Consider the following 16,852-nt stretch of genomic DNA (forward strand, 5'->3'; position numbering starts at 1 on the left):
GAGTTAAGGAGGGGAAACCACAGGGCCAGTGTTGTATTTCACTGCAATGAATCCCTGGCAGCCAGAGCCTCCCACCCCTGAGCTGCCCCCACACAGGAAAAACGCTGGCGCAGCACTCAGCGGCGTGGACTTGGCACGGGTGTCCCAAACGGCTCTCGACACAGTGGCCCACTCATGTCTCAGGCTTGCCACATCCTATGTCCCAGAGAATCCTCGTTAATTAAGTACTCTGTGTTGGGCAGTGTCTTAAACAGGTAAGAAACACACAACAGTATCACCTTTAGCAGCTGATTTCATCTTTTAGTGAAAAAAGAAGTTCCGATTGTGATAACGAAACATGTCTTACCCAACAGTCAAAGAGAAAACCAGCCGAAATGCGCAAAAGCCAGTCACACCACAGGTGGCTGCTGCCATACAGCACTTACAGAGCCCACTAACTAACTAACCGAGCTCGTTAGAAGCTTTTCTTACAATAACTAGTTCCTGACCGGGGGAGGGCTGTTTTGCCCATCTCGGGGGTGACAGCTATGCAGGAGGCAGTTCCTGCTTCCAAGACTAATTAGGAACTTCCTATAAACATTATTCATCTCTCTCTACATGGCAACAAGTCCAGAACAACAAGAATAAACTAAAAAAAACCATGAATGCCTGGCTGTGTCATACTCTATCCATATTTCTGAGCCACCACAAAAAAAAAGAAACACAACAAAAAGAAGAAAGACAGTTCCCATGTTGTAACAATTACACACTTAAGATTCTTAAAAAACAAGCTCGTACTTAACCTGAGCTCTCAGCTATAAAAATAGTTTTGTTAGTCTTGGCATAACTCTAAGTTTTATTTCAAGATAAAATATATTCCCGCACCGTCACATTTTTTTGCCACTTGTCTTTCAAACGCTCAGAGAACCATGGGAAAAAAATGAGGTAACTTTCCACTGGAGCTGACGGGTTGATGATCTTCAGTTCTCTAAATTCATTCTATATAGGACCTCCTTACCCCCTGCAGAAAATTAAAAGATCTTGATTAAAAGGCAGGAACACTTCCCCTAAAATATATGAAGCAATCACATAAATGTTGAGTTACTATATGCATTTTCACATTATAAATACAATAAAAACATCAGAATAAAAATAGAAAGAGAAAGGTAAACAAAGCACTTCACAGTCTCAGGAACGCCACTGGAGTGTTAGGAAATAAAACCCTTCCAGTTTGTTTTGCAAAAAGGAGTGATCTTTGTGCCCTCGGCCAGCCACTGAGTCACAGTTTATGAGCAGTGGCACAGCCTACCATGTCCAAAACTTAATATATCCTTTTACTCATTGCTTTCCTCCTTTGTTCTTCAACTCTCCCCCACCCAATCTCTCTCTAAAGGAAAAACAACTGACTGACGAAAAGGGCTAGATCAGCTAGTTAGGAAATTAACCTCATGTTTATCAGTGCACCTGCCCTCCAACGATTTCAAAGCAACTAAAAAAAAACCCCAAACCCAAAGAAAATCAGTTCAAACACTTCTCTATAGGAAACTGCACAAACATTTCTAGACTCTGCAAAAGCTGCTTTGGATTTAACTGATCACAGTGATTCAGTGCCTTTTTAATTAACAAAGAAAATAAGAATTATGCAGCAGCCAGTGACTTGCAGAATCACCAAGTCTTGTCATGGATCTACAGTGAAATTGTGGGTATGTTTGTTCCACCAGCTCTTTCTCACTTGAAGCTCAACGAGATTATTTCTGTAGGCTAAGCATATGCTTACCACTTTGCTGCATCAGCATGGTGCTCAGCAATTTGGGGGATTTGCTCCTGCAACTTTTTAACAGCAGTAGTTTCAGGAGGCAAGTCACAGTGCTGGCTTCAATCTGTAAAACCTCCAGCTTCTTTTACCTTAGGGCTCTTTTCAGCAAAAAAAAACCCCTCTCTACCTAGGAACATTAAAGCAGTGTAAGGTACTGCATTCCAGCTACTCAGCATCCATTTCCTAGGAGAGCCCCATTAGTGTGCACTAAGCAGACCCAATTTATTTTGAAAGAAGACTTCGTGTCTCCAGACTTCATGCAGAAACAGCAGAGCATGAGGGTGCCACAAACCAACACCATTCCCCAGGGGCACAGAGGGTTTGGCTCCACAGGGGAACAGCAGTTCAGGGATGGAGAGAGAAGCACCGAGCACCAGCTTCCCCCCACCCGATTTAAGCTGATCAGTATGAGAAATCCAGTGCCACACAGCTTCACGCTCCAGCTTGCTGTGTAATCATTTCCCTTTGCAGACATGTGCTTGGGTTGGGTCAGCACGGGGAGCTTGCTTTTTTTGTCGATTTTTTCCCCCACTGTTGCTACTTCTCATTCGGTTTCATGTGCTGGTCAGTATTTTAACCGTATCTGGTTACTCTTTTGGCCTCAGAAACAGACAACATTGTGCTTATTGCAAGCATCCAAGTCACATTAGTAGAACAAATAATCAGAGAGTGAGAAATTTCCTGATTCAAAAAGAAAAAACAATCTGCTATGGGCAAGGCTGCTTGAAACAGCTCAATTCAACGCATTCTGCTTTTGGAGCTTGGAGCCCAGGAACAATATGCTAAAAAAGCCCTCAGCCATGGCACGGAAAAACACTTCCCAATCTCTTATTCAACAATGTTCCTATCTGTGATCCTGTTATTTGTAACACAGAGAAGGATTTTCACTACAATAAGCGGTGTGCAGGTACTCAGGAATGGAGCTGTGAGATTAGACCGCCGAGAGGATGAGGAACAAGCTTGAGAAAAGTTTAATTATTTGACTAAAGGAATTACTTGCTGCCTTAGTATCTGTTGGCCATTACAGTACTCATGAGAGTTTTACTGGAAGTGCACTCAGAGCAGAATCTTGCGCCAGGCTCACCTCAGGAGTCCGTAACTTCTATTAATACCACAGATGCATTGATGAAGAAGGAAACAAACCAACCAACCAAAAAAAAAAAAAATTGTAAACACCTCCATCCTCAGGGAACATCACAGTGAAAAGAATGGAAGCTCAGCACCTCTTTCTTCTGCAGCAGACAACTGGGTTCTTTGAAGAGCTTCTGCAAGTTCTGTTGTCTGTATTGTAATGCAAAAACACTAAGTGGAAATCAAAGAACCCAGATAATACAAGTTACAGAGCTGCCGGCTTCAAATCGGTGAGCAGCAGGGATACACCTTTTCACTGCCTCTTCTCCCTCTCCCAAGCAGGGCACAAAATCCAACACATACAAATGCTTACTGGTGAAATTTTCAGGGTTATATTTGATATAGATGATGTTTTAAAGCGCAGTTTAAAACAGCCTCAGGTAAACCTGGTTTTAAGCGTAGGTTAGTTGGCCTGCACAGACTAATGAAAACACGCTTGACAAGTTTCTGCCCAGAACCGCTCTGAAAGGAGATCAAAGTTATACAGATGGGTTCTGAAGCTCAGTAAACACACGCCCGTTTTATTTTCCATCCACCAAAGCAAGCATTCCGAAGGAGAAGCCGATTTCCAAGCTCCAAAATGCAGTCTCAGGTTCTAAAGCGGAGTCACGCTCGCTCCTAAAGGAGGGCCGGTTTAGCTGAGCTGGGACGTGCCAACCCGTGAGCAGAAGCCAGGCAGCTGATGGGGCTGGGCAAGAGCCACAAGCAGCCACTGTTTCAGAGAGAGCTTTTCAGGAATCCCTCCTACACGACAGTCTTTGCAAAAGACTACACTGCTGCTGTCTTTCACGCTGAATGAAATCCTGCAGATGAACTGCTCAACAAAATATCCTTTCAGTTTATGCTGGCACACAACCTTTATACTCTGTCAGTCAGTCCCAGCGCAGCTCAGGGTTTATAGTTCTGAATGTGATAAAAATGGCTTTGTCTGTTACTTACAGTAACATGACTCTGCTCAAGTTCTTCTCACGATAAAAGAGGTGCAACATTTTTAGAGAGAGGTAATAATACCTTTCAGGAGCAAGCTGAGGTTTCAGCAGGCAGCCTCCTGGTGAGGAGTCTGCTTTACAACCAAAAGCCTAAATTCTCCCTTTGTGATATGGATCAGCAAACTTTACTCATTTCTAGTGACAAATGGTACAACCTCCTTGTCAAACAAGGCAGAAATTCTTAAAAATATTGATGAAAACAAACCAGTGACCCCTTCTCCAGTTACTCCTATTGCCCATGTACTCACGACAGAAACTTCCTATCAGCGTTCACGCTCATAAAATAAATTCCAGGACAGCTATAGACAGGTTATTCTCTTTGACCATTGAGTATGCTTTCTGACCCTGCAAGGAAGGAATTAAAACTATAAGCCCACAAAAATTCTATAATAAAGTTATTTAGGCTGAGAGTCTGGTTTAAATTCCTATACAAAACTATCCTACATAGCACCTATTTCCTATACTGTCCTCCTTTCCACAAATATACCTAGCGTAATAAACCAGTTCTGAATGTAAGTCATACTTGTGTTCACTTTTTTCTAGACCTCCTACAGCTTGCTCCAAAATGACTTCTTCCTTCCATCTGTTTAGACACATGCAAAACTCAAATCCTGTCACGACCTTGAGGAGCCATAAAGAATCCTATAAAAAATTCCAGTACTTCAGGCTAAGGCAGGCAGGAATTTTCTCTTTAGCAAAGCGTCAGGAAGATATTGTTTATAATGGCCCAGCGCAACTCAAGCATAAGGGAAAGGATGTTCACAATTCCTATTCCTGGCCACCTAAATCTAGTCATGGCAGAGCGATACACACCGTATTATCATTGCCGCTGTCTGGACTGCGGCGAGGGCTCGCGCAGAGGAGAGTGCTAAGCTCCAGATCAGCAACCATCTGTCGAGACTCGGCCAACACATGCTGCAGCTTACTTATGGGGGAACTGGTGTCCTGGGGGAGACAGAAAGTGAGCCAAAGTTATGAAATTATCTTTTTGGCATATGTCAAAGGATTATAACATACCAAGAATCATCACTTTCATTTTGAAATATCTCCATTCCAAATACTAACTGCTCCAGACTGTGTAAATACTGATATTTCTAATAAACACAGAGGTCTTTCCTAGTGTCAGCTTTTTACCTGAGCTTCTTCACATCCATGTGCATGTAGCACACACAACAGCAGAACTTCAGCGATAAAGGGGAGAATGAACAAAGACATGAGAAAGGGAAAACCAGGCAGAACAAGAAAGAAACAGTGTCCAATAGCTTCTAATAACTGTGTCCAAGTGTACTCAGATACTGTGCTTTGCTGGAATTACCAATTAGCCAGCTTCCATTATCCTCAAGCCTTTCATTTCAAAAGCTCTCTTTTATTTTTTCCCAACTCACTTATGCTGTCTAGACATATTAAGACCACCAGGAATTCTTCTGAAAAAAAGATTTACCACCTTTGCTTTAAGCCTGCTGTCTCATCATTTGAGTCCCTAGCTCTTCCATGCCGGCAGACATTTGCTTTCCTACCACGAGTCACAATTCCCCTTAAAATTAATGAAGTACATTCTGCAATAAAATACTGACTTGGTCCATGGCAGCACTGCAACATCTGTTTGCTGGCTCCGGCACTAAAAGGTTATTGATCTTCAGTGGGAAGCCTTGACCAGAGAATTTCTCATATCTTTGAGGCCTGCCTTCTTTCTGAGTGGATGTCAAAAAGGGAGCATCCGAGTGAAAAGAATTCAGATCCATATTTTCTTCGCTGTTAAAAAAATTAAGACATTGCCAGAAACAGTATCAGCATCCTTTTTAAGCTTTCAAAGGAAAATCATGGGACAAGGTAACATAAATAATTATGGGCCCTGAGCCAAGAAAACCATCAAGCACCTGAGATTACATTGTTCCTCAGAGTGGTTCCCATGTTTAACAGCTTCAATAGATCAGTTTCAACCTCTGAGGGCAACGGTTTGACATTCAACCAGTTTCAAGAACAGCTACGTCACCGTGTGCTTGAGTGTCTAGTTAACCTCGCAAAGAGCACACAAAAGGCAGTATCTAGTTCCTCCCAATGCTCTGGTACTCTTTCTGCTCTCCAACCCTACTCCCTTTTGGTTTTTTTTTAATCAACCGTTAGACAAATTAATATTTTGTAGGTGTACTTTTCAAGGGAATTTCAGAGCCTTTTGAAGTCATCATCTTATCTCAGAGATCACAGGATCGCTTTCCCCAAAAGGCTTTATTTTATTTATTTTTAAAAGACAGCAGCACATGATAAAGTGCTGTTCGGACAAACTATGATTAAACCAAAAAGTCAGTTGCCTGACTACCGTGTCAGTGCAGAGATGAAGCATATGACCTGTTGCCATACATCTTCCCTGAGGTTTTAAAGTGAAACAAAAAATATTAACTTAGCGCTGGGTATAGCTGAGTGTATTTAGGAATATCTGAAAAGCAATTTAAATGTCAGTTAAAGCAACAAGTTGTACCCTGCACATTATTACTGTCCAGACACTTGACTCACAGCCATCCCAAGCTTGTCCTAATACAAAAGGTCTTTAGCTCTTAATACACGTGCCAAATAATTGAAATGTCTCTCTCACACCTTTCCTACACTAAAAGTTCACTTTATTATAGCTGACCCTAGAGAAAACCAGTTCTCAATTCCTTAAAGCACCTTTTTATCAAAATGTACCAAATCCCTCACTCAGGTCCAGCACCAATGAATCACAAATTAAGACTAGAAATCATAAAAGCTGTTTTAAATTATCTCAATAATCTACTCTAGCAGTACAGGATCCCAGCAGCACCCTCAGCCTGCCCTCCGTCCCGTGCCATGCTTTCACCCAGACCCAGTGCTGTCTGTGGCTTGTACAAAGATGTGTCCCGGTTTCTGCTGGCACTGGCAAGCTATGCAGTGTTCATTTCCAACTGCTAATTTCCACTTCATACGGCTTTTAAAAATCAATAAAAGAGCAACCACCTCCCCAAAATAAAACGTTTCTGTATTCATCACACTTCTGAACCAAACAGAAGCACACGCTAGCACTGCTTGGATCGGGTACCTAATTAAAAAATAAGTGTATTTTAAAGAAAATATTATCTTCAAATTTACAACATTTCATTCCATAGCCTTCAGATACTTATTTTGGTGGAACAACACATTCCATGCTTAGCAAGACTGTTACAAAAAGATTTTTAAACGACATTCAATCTAAGAAAAAGCCCTTGCCAGTGATGCCAGCTCACAAGTGTCTGCTGTGTCTCATCGAACTCCTCTTGCAAAACGCTGGGATACAACAGGCTTTCTTTTAACGGAGAGAAGCGCGTGTTTGTGTGCCTCTGACAAGGAAAGGTGCTGGAGAGATGGGAGGCAACAAGCGGTAGCAGCCTAAAGCAGGGGATGTGAGGAGGTGCAATGAGCACAGCAGGTTTGAAGAATACACAGGTTCAGGTTTGATTTTGAGGCAGGGTGATGGCTCAAGGAACAGGTGGGCGGCTTAGTCCAGCAGCAGCAGACTGAACAAGTAACTGCTGACGCTCCAGCTTTAAAACCAGAATTGAGATAAAAATCCAAAGGCAGCAAATCTTGGTCCAACATAAATGAAGCCGCTAAGAGCACGCAGAAATTATTCCTGTGCTACGGTATTTCACAATCGCTCTTGCAGTTGGATAAGGTATTTGACTGCCTTAATAGCCTTCTTGTTGGCTGTTCCAGAATTCAAGAACTCATGTCAAAAATATTTGCTGGGCTCACAGGGAGGTGCCAGCACCCTTCCCTAAACACAAAATACATCATCAGCACTACAAAACACAGCAATGGAAAACTGGAGGATCCAGATTCGAGTCCCGGAAGGAATGCTGGGTTTGGTCTCTGCCATTAATGCCTTAACAGAAGCCCACCCTGAAGACTGCACTGCTATTGCCTTCCTCCCGTTTGTGGGGTGAGAATTCATTCCCTGGCAGATCAGCGTCAGCAAGAGGCTGGAAAGCAGCCTGGGTTTCACACCTAATCAATCCATCTCCAATTAGCAGGGCCCCTAGGACCAAATGTGGGCATCAAGAGAACCTGAGAACCCAGCAGCAAATCCCAAACGGAAAAAGCAGCCCTCCCCCACTGAAGGGTATCTGCCCTACCTGCATTGCCCAGGTCAAATTTGTTCCTTCTCCCCTAAAATCCCCTTAAGGACAAGACAAAAAGTGAACAGTTTTCATGATTCAGCCTCAAAAAGAGATTTGGAGGGATGGCAGCATGTCATTTGTGCTGCTAGGGGAGTATATAAGACAGGTCAGGGTCGATGTAAGGGGAATGGAGTCTTTTTAATGATTTATGGACAGTGGAAACTAGAGTCCACACACAGCACGAAGCTCAGCTAAGCGGTGGGAATGTGCCAGGCCAGCATTCTTTTTCAGTGGCTGCCCATTCACCTTGTTTCTGAGCAGGTCCGTCTCACTGCAGTAACAATTTCTATAATATTTTGGGTTTAAAAGGAACACACAATGAAAGTGTCTGGACATCAGATATTTCCATTCCATAACACTAATTTGTTTGGATGTTGGGCAGACTTGCTGGCTAAAATTCTGAGCAGGTTTAAACAGCTGTTCATTTATCATCCTTGTCAAACTACCAGCTGAAAAGCTGCTTCTGTCTGTCTAAAAGGCAGTTATGAAATATCTGTAAAACTTCAGAAATCCTTCTAGATTTGGTAAATCAGTCAATTTTTTGAAAGGAAACAGAGGAACCAACACAACAAACGCACAGAGAGTCACAGCTCTGAATGCCCTTGCTTGTGCAGGCACAAAACCACCTCCATAAAAGCAAAGCATTTGTATCTCGCATACCTTCCAATACCACTAAGACACCTGAGTAGTTTTCTGACACTTCTCAGGATTGGAAACCTCATTCTGCTCATCCCCAGCCAAATGTCTTTTCTCCTCCCCCAACATAAACACAGGGAGTGAATCCCATGATCAAAGAGGCACTGGAGAGTGGACAGATTGCTGTCCTTAAATATTGCCATCTCATTTTCTTGCCCTGAGTGGGGAAAGCAGCCTGTGCGGAAGAGCTGTGTCCTACATTCTTGCCCAGCCACTGTGTGATTTCTCAACAGAAATAACACAGCCACTAAAGCATCACACAAAATCTAAGTTTGTTTCTTGCCTTACAGAAACATCCCTGTAGAAGTCCAACTCTGGTCAGAACGTATTTTACCCAGTAGATTTACAAGCAACCTAAGATTTTTTAAATCTGCATTTTTCTCAATTAGTTTATTTGGCAAGTTACATGGCATTGCAGTTTCTCCTACCCACGCAGCTCTTGGGGAAAGAGAAGTGAAAAAATAAATGCATAAAAATACAATCATGATACCTTACCAGCTATTTCAACTTATTTCACATTTCCTGCTTTTCAGGTTGGTAGACTAATCTTAAAACAGCAGTTACTTTACACATCACTTGAGATAATACAAATGACTGAGAGCTTGTACACCCAGGTTTCCAGAGAACTCCAGCTTGTACCTATTTCTTAAACATAACAAGCACATAACCTTTTTGAGGTAGCACATTTCACCTCTTGTGCATGAGACAGCTGCAATCTTTTCCATGCCGTATACTTCCATCTCCTTTCACGGGTTAGAAAATCTTCAGCCATCCTGCATCTGATACTGGCTTCCACCATGCCTCTTCTTTTATGGTGAAGTTACTACTACAGGAATCAGATTCAGGCTTGTCAACTGCAGCAGGAGTCTCTGCTTTTTTGGCCAAACAGAATTCCACTTCTCTCTTCCCGTGTTTTATTTTTATTATCAGTTTTGTCAGCTGTGATGGTGCTCAGGATCAAAGTACTTTGTGAATCTACACAAGAACTGACGTTAAGACAATGTCCATATTCAGGTAAAGATGACTCAGATGTTTGTTGGTTTCTGCTTTCCACTCCATCCTCCAAAATTTCCCTCTTTCTCAATGGCCTTGTGTTGTTTGCCTCACAAAATACTTTGCTGCCTAGCTCATCAGAGCTTGATGCAACATCCTGCTTTTCTTCTTCTTCTTCTTCCATAAAGGCAGCCAAGGCTTTCACAACTTTTTGACACCGGTGTAAGTGCACTGAGGTTTCCTCCAAGTCTGATGCATCCAGTAACAGTCTATTATCTACTTCATACATCTCAGAGGTGGTTTTTACCCTACGTTTTGGAACTTGGGCAGTTCCACACTCCTCACACATTCCGTGTGCGCCCTCAGTCCTAACCGTGTCTGTCTCGCTGTTACGTTCAGGGGCAGAGAAGCCCATACCCATGGTACAATGATGCCAGATAAAGAAAACTCTAAGAAATACTACATTTAAAGAGCGTACACAATTGTACTCAAGGTCAAAGCTATGCATTAACTGGAAGCTGTACCCACAGTTCTGAGGTAGTTCATAAACCAACAGGCAGCGCGGTATCCTGCCAAAACCTGACAGAAGCCTGTCCAGATTTGGCTGTTACTTTCCAAAATCGGTCTGAGACTTCCCTCACGTTTTAAATAGTGTAGTGATTCTGTCTGACCCTCCAGGGTGTGCACCATTTTCCTAATCTGAAAGCAAAACCACCTTTAATTTTTAAACAAAAGTAGTAGCGGGCCAGATTAAGACCCCTACCACCAGACTATTCCATTTTTAAACACCTCATTAACAGTCCGGCCTGCATACAGCACTTTATCCTGTGCCTGATACCCATGGTGCCTCCTGACCAAGTCAAATAATGGTATCTAACAGCTTCACTGGGATGATTGTGCTTGAGTCCAGCAAAGCCACCTTGACACTGCACACATCTATTTTAGGATGGTAGTTGTGGCTCAGCAGTGAAGTCTCTCTCCAAGAATAAACTACTCAAAAAAAAAAAAAAAAGGAAAAAAAAGGAAAATAAAATTTTAAAAAGTTACCTTCTTTCATGTGCTGCCTTTTCATGGTTTTGCCTTAATTCCTGAGAGCTCTCCAAACTGACATGAAGAAATTGCAAGTCACGCTGCTGTTTTACATAGATCTGTTTAAAGACAGTCATGCACATTTAGTGGAAGTCTGGAATGCAGGAACGTTGTCATCAGGTACTAACATGTCTGCCTTCCAAAAATAAGCTCAAAACATTTTTATAAACAGTATCTGTAGTCCAACTATTTTACAAGCCTTCCAAATCTAAGTGGCCATCTCTGCATGTATTTAGAAAAACGTTTTGCAGCAATAAACAGTATTTCTAGAAGATGACTGCAGTGTTGTTCTAAGATGGAACGACACTGAGCCATAAATACAATATCATTGCTGTTATTTGATATTTAATCCGTGTTGTTATCATGTTGTTTGAAGTTATGCAGAATTACAGGACACGAACGACAATTATGGTACTTGGCTTTCACTGCAGGGGATTTTTTTGTAAAGCTAATGTATAGGATAACACACTGATCAATTACTTGCAATGAAAAAAACATGCCTTGAGAAGCCCAGGTGAAAACACTGGGTTTAAAGCTCTCTTGAAAAACAAATCTTTCAGGACACCGTGCCCCTTTATGCTGCCTAAGTTCACCTTGGGCACGTGTGTGAGTACGCGTCACTCCCCACTGCCTTTCATGTGACTTCTGGAGCCTGGCACTCTCTGGTCACACACACGCACTGGTGAACTCTTATCTCACTGGGGTGCCCCCACTTTCATGCTGTGAGGGTGGTATTTACTCATTGCAGGACCAAGTAAATACAATTACGCAAAAAAAGCTAAAAGCACCTTTAAATAAAATTAAAAACACATGGTACAAATCCTTGTAACAAACAAAAAAAATTAGCATTCTATAGAGATCCCAGAAAGGCAGAAACAGTACATTTGAAGTTTTTTTCTTAATTAATAGTAGTTTGATCTAACTTTTTTTATACTGTTCCACGCAGATCTGATGTTATTGGACAATGCTTTCATAATCTGAGAGTACAAACACAACTGGAGTTGTACCTGTCGCAAACTTGGTAGTTCTGTGTTAGTCCATGCTTCTTTAGACTTGGCAAACTGAAGTTGATCCTTTCTCTTTGTTTTCTCAACTGTTTCAAAACAGACACAATTTTTTAATTAAAGTGAATAGAAACAAAGCTATTTTTATACAAAAGTACATTTGTTAACACATACGTCTGTAGCAGTAGAAACAGGTACCTAACCAAAACAAAAGCATTTTCTTAAGATCAATTGGATTTGTTTCCCCTCCAAATAAAAAGAGCACAAAAACCTTAAAGCAACTAAACAGATCAATTATTTTCCTCAGACCTTCCACCAACACCTAAGCTTTATTTTACTAGCAGCAATATTCTGCTTCATTGACCAATTTATTTTACTTTTTCATGTTAACATTGTTCCATGGAAAGGAAATTCTGTAAGTAATTCCAATTCATGCCTTGTACAGGGAAGTGCTAGGAAATACTTCCCATTACTATTGTTTTTAAAATCATGAGACATGGGATCAATATTTGGCAAAGGTAATGGCAGATAAAGGGTGATAAGCAAGTCAATCATCTCACAGCAGAGGATGTCTTTGGTCACCTAATCTTTCAAGGTACATATCACTTGTCTGCAAGAGTACTGCAGCAACCATCAGCCTGCCTTTCCTATCCACTGCAGCACAGAGTTCCTCTCTACCCAAAACCAAAGCGAAGATACCAACAGAAAGCAAGCTGCAGTTTACCGAGCCCAGAATATTAAACCAGCCTAAACCAAACCTATCAGTTAAAGAAATGCAAGAGAAAAAGTGAATTTGTGAACATACTGCTGCCATACAAACACCAGAGGGAGCGGACGGGCTGGTAATTTCATAGAACCTAAGCTTTTGGGTTTGCATGTGGCTTCTTTTCAGTAGGTCATCATTTTCTATGAAACCTGTCAGAGCAGAGAATGCCACCCCCAGTTATTGAATTAATACCACAGGAGACATGAAAGCCTCAAAACTCTTCAAGAGAAAATCCCCTGAGCCATTCACTCCTCCATACGAAATCATATTGAACTTTGTGCTTTTACAAGATATTATTAACTGTCCCTGCAGAAGCCCTAGATACTGCTTTCACAGAAGAATAACACACAAAGGTATATACCTTTATTAAACTACAAGAAAGCTAGGTAAGAAGCTGCCTCCTTCACAGGTATTAGTGAACTCTGGTCTAGAAGTCTCTGAGCTGTTGAAAGTAAGGCATGAAAAGCCAGCTGCCCACACTTACCAAGAAGTGAGAGCTCGGTCCTCAAGCAGACATTTTCTTGTTTGAGGTGAATTATTTCTTCCTGCTGCTTATTATTTTCTTTCATCTTTTCACAGAGGTCATCTTTAAAACAAAATGTAGTATTTCCCAGAATGAAAAGGAAACATGCTGGTCTAAATTAGGTGTCCAGTATAAACATTTACCTTTCAGCTTATTTATTTCAAGTATTAGTTCTTTCAGACTCATTTTGAGGTCTTGCTTTTCTTTGTTGAGATGGAATTCCTCTGTCTTTGCTGCACGCAATGCACTTTCCAGCTCTCTGAATTTAGATGTAAACTCAGTTATGTCATCAGTTGCTTCAAGTATAGCCTTGTCCTGAAATATGAAAGAAAATAAAACAATAATCAGGAATACATCCTATGTATGGATTTTTATGAAACAACAGTAGATCTTACCGCAGTAGTTACAGCTACTTCACAGATTTTCTTCTTGAGCTCTTGAGGAGACAATGTAAAAATCAAAGCAGTTTATGTATCAAAGAAACAAGCTTGTTTATGAAAATAAACCAGTTTATTGTTTGTTGATCACTTTTCCTTCTCAAACAAGCCTAGGAATTAGACAGCAGTGAGATCAACGGTGACTAAACCACTGCAGTACAGTCATCAATAACCACACGGCAGTTGCACCCCATTTAGCGCCTGATGAGACGACAGATGTTACCTTCAGCTTAAGCATAGTAAGAAGCTCCTGTTCTCTCGCCTGCAGCTGGCCCATTTTAGCAGACAGTTCCAAAACTGAGCAGTAGAGACTTTTGTTTTTCTCCTAGTGAACAGAAATAAGTGTCAGCTACTACTTCAGTGATTCAAAGCTACTACTTCTCCAGCAAGTGTGTGCGCAACGTTATTTAAACATCATGAATAGCAATGAGGGATTCCGAGCAAGCTGTGAGGATCTGCAGAAAAGAGGACTAGAGTAAAAACTGTTCCTCAATTTGTTACAACGAAACTTGCTTGCAATCAAGGGTCTTCATATCTTGCATGGCTTAGGTCAAGCCAATTGGACAGATGAAAACGCAGAATACTGCTTTGCTTTATTGCACAGAGGGGAAGAATTATCCTGATAAACACATCATTGCCAAATCACATTCAAAAAATATCTAGAACCCTTGAACACCAATTATTTTCATATCCTTAAACCAGTTTCAGAATGTTACAGTTCACCACAGTAACCAAAGCTGTAAATAAAACCTTCTGGATCTTCCTAACCAAGTACCAGGACTGTTCTGGGGGCTGAACTGCCTTTTGCAATCATAGTGCCCGACATTTTTGGAGGCATGGGTGGTTCTGAGCAGTGCTCCCCAAAACTAAGCAGACAAACAGCAAACTCCAAATGCTAGCTTAGGAAAGCCTTTTTTTTTTGTTTTTCCCCTCCAGCAAATCAGAGCCAGACCTTAATCTGTTACTGTACTAAAAGACAAATGCAACTCAGGAGCCTTAACAGGATTTACTCACTAGTGAAACTCACAAACGCTGCTGACATTCTGTACACGTGCAGACTGCAAAATCAGACCATTACTCAACTCCTACCTCCAGAGCCTGACAGTGAACAATTGCATCTGTCCCTTTTTGAGACATCTTCTTAAAATTCTGTTGTGTATTTTCAAGTGTTGTCTTCCTGTCATTCTGCTGAGATTCTAAGAACTTTAACCTTTTGGTCGGTGATTTTATTTCATTTCCCTTGTTCAGCTCATCTGAAAAGGAAGGAGACAAGGTGTCTCTGAGAAGACAGCTCAGATACTGTCATGCAATTTTAAACATATCAGAAATAATTTAATCCCGTGTCTTAAAATCGCACCATTCAGAAATAGATGCCTACATTGCATACTCCAAAGCAGGCTTTCCTAGCTGCTCAGGTCAGATGGAATAGGAATTTCATGGTGACCTCTGTACTACGGCTGTCAAACAAGCAAACAAGACTGTGCAAAGCTGCCAGGTGACAAGCTGGGTGGCTCAAGGATGATGTCAGAGCTGTGCACCAAAACCTCAGGGCACAGGGCTCTGCAGTACACCAGTATGTTTGCAAATTGTTGTCCCACCCATTTATTTAATCAGATGGGGTTTTTTAAAGAATCCACAGAAAGAATGTACATATTCCAATGAGAAAGAGCTATCCAATTATCATACTCCCTTCAAGGTCAGACTGCTTTTACTACCATTGTGAAAGCTCTGATTTCAGAAAGAAGGCAACCAAATCTAAGGGTGAAGGGTAGGAAATGATTCCTTATATGACGCAAAACTGTTAGTGAGGGGTCTAAGCATCTGAAAATACTTAAAAGACCAGGGTCTTATTCTTTACATGCACAAGACTTACTATTGAGTAAGCTGCATCGTTCTGCTAAGGTGAGCATTTTTTGCCAATCATCTTCCCAGGCTAGCAGCTGTCTCTGATAGCGACGACGCGGTTGCAGTGTGAGTTCCTTAACACGATCTTTCAGTTCTGCAATTAAAAGCCTGAGTTCTGGCCTCTCTTTCAGAATGGTGCAGTTCTCAAGGCTCGGGAGAAGTTTCTATAACATGTAAAATACACGGAGCACCTTTCAACATGAAGCAGCAGTGACAAATTCTCTACTAAACTGGAGGGTCGAAGTTAAAAAGCTTTTTATGTTATTAAGGGAGGCCATGCCAAAAAGCTGACGGGACCACCTGCGGTCCCTGACAGCTCATCAGCAGCACAATGAGTAAATACATGTTAAAAATCGAGCGCTCCGATCGTTAAATTTGCTTTTTTTTTACCTGGGGCGAAGCAGAATGCGGCGCTGACGGGTTCATAGCGGGCGGGGACGCAGCGCTGTCAGACATGAGCGGTACCGGTGCCCGCCCGGGGCTGCCCCGTTCCGCACGGGGGCTGCCTCGGCCTAAAGCACCCGGTTACCGGCCCGGAGCGCGGCTCAGCCGGCAGCCCTGCGGGAACGGCAAACGCCAGCCGCTGCGACCGGGCCGAGGGGGCAGCGCAGCCCTGCGGCCTCCCCCGCCACCGAGGCCTGAGGAGGACCCTGAGGGGGGCTGTGAGGGCGGCCCAGAAGGGGCCCTGGGGGCGGCCCCGAGGTGCCGCCAGCTGGGGCCGGCAGATCCCTGCGCCGGCTGCTCCTGGGCCGGGTCCGCGCCCCCCCCGGCCCTCCCGCAGCGCCAGGCCGAGCCCCAGCTCCCACCCGGGCCGCCCCCTCAGCCCCGTCGCTCCCGCTCGTTCCCGTCGTAGAGCAGCTGCCGCAGGCCCCGCCCCCTGCCGGGCGGCCCTGCCGGTTCGATTCCCGCGGCCCCCCGATGCCGCGCTGCGGCTGGAGCCGCTCGGGTAACGGGAGCGTTAATTACGTTGGTAACGAGAGGTGAGCGAGAACGCGCCTGGGCGCCCAGCACGGCCGTTAACCACCCTGCTCAGCTTCTCCGCGGAATTACTCCAGAGATACAGCCATCTCTTGAGTTAACACGATCCTCAACTCAATCCATCGACTTACCAACAAAAATCACAGGACAAAGGAACTTTACGGGCAGAGGTAGGTCCGGTGCACGGCGGGTCACCCCCCTGGGTTTCATCCCAGCAAGGTGACAGCAGCCTGTCAGTGCCGGCAGTCTGCTGCCTGGGAGCCCTGAATGGTATTAAGGGAGCAGAGAAATGAAAAGCCTCAAATCCCAGAGCGCCCAGCACCTGCCTGCTGCCTTCCCAGGCTTTGGAAACCAGCCATCCGGTTCGTTACCGCCAT

At 43.1% G+C, this 16,852-nt stretch overlaps 2 protein-coding genes and 1 long non-coding RNA gene across 9 annotated transcripts; 1 reads left to right on the forward strand and 2 right to left on the reverse strand.

Moving 5' to 3' along the window:
- Positions 1–817: 817 nt before the first annotated feature.
- On the reverse strand, positions 818–16,337 carry CCDC62 (coiled-coil domain containing 62). Of its 7 annotated transcripts, none has more exons than XR_008822431.1 (12): positions 15,888–16,337; positions 15,466–15,661; positions 14,682–14,845; positions 13,816–13,917; positions 13,299–13,470; positions 13,117–13,218; positions 11,870–11,955; positions 10,821–10,921; positions 5,490–5,667; positions 4,729–4,860; positions 2,880–3,076; positions 818–1,000 (listed from the first exon to the last, which is right to left on the reverse strand). XR_008822431.1 is itself a non-coding variant. In XM_056342144.1 (12 exons), exons 1-11 carry the CDS (start codon positions 15,951–15,953, stop codon positions 2,990–2,992), a joined length of 1,386 nt encoding a protein of 461 aa, XP_056198119.1. In that variant the 5' UTR covers positions 15,954–16,337; the 3' UTR covers positions 818–1,000; positions 2,972–2,989. The 7 variants fall into 7 exon arrangements, 4 of the variants coding, with proteins under 4 accessions (XP_056198119.1, XP_056198267.1, XP_056198362.1 ...); XR_008822399.1 differs by having other exon boundaries at positions 1,757–3,076; XM_056342144.1 differs by having other exon boundaries at positions 2,972–3,076.
- LOC130151024 (uncharacterized) lies at positions 5,675–10,415 on the reverse strand. The gene is given in 3 exon segments (XM_056342612.1): positions 5,675–9,482; positions 9,485–9,645; positions 9,647–10,415. Coding segments are annotated over 3 exon segments (852 nt in total). The 5' UTR covers positions 10,282–10,415; the 3' UTR covers positions 5,675–9,426.
- On the forward strand, positions 15,211–15,854 carry LOC130151297 (uncharacterized). Its single transcript, XR_008822544.1, has 2 exons — positions 15,211–15,494; positions 15,629–15,854. It is a non-coding gene; the product is annotated as an uncharacterized LOC130151297 (long non-coding RNA).
- Positions 16,338–16,852: the final 515 nt, after the last annotated feature.

Source organism: Falco biarmicus, chromosome 1 (assembly GCF_023638135.1).
Source record: "Falco biarmicus isolate bFalBia1 chromosome 1, bFalBia1.pri, whole genome shotgun sequence".
NCBI classification, from domain to species: Eukaryota; Metazoa; Chordata; class Aves; order Falconiformes; family Falconidae; genus Falco; species Falco biarmicus.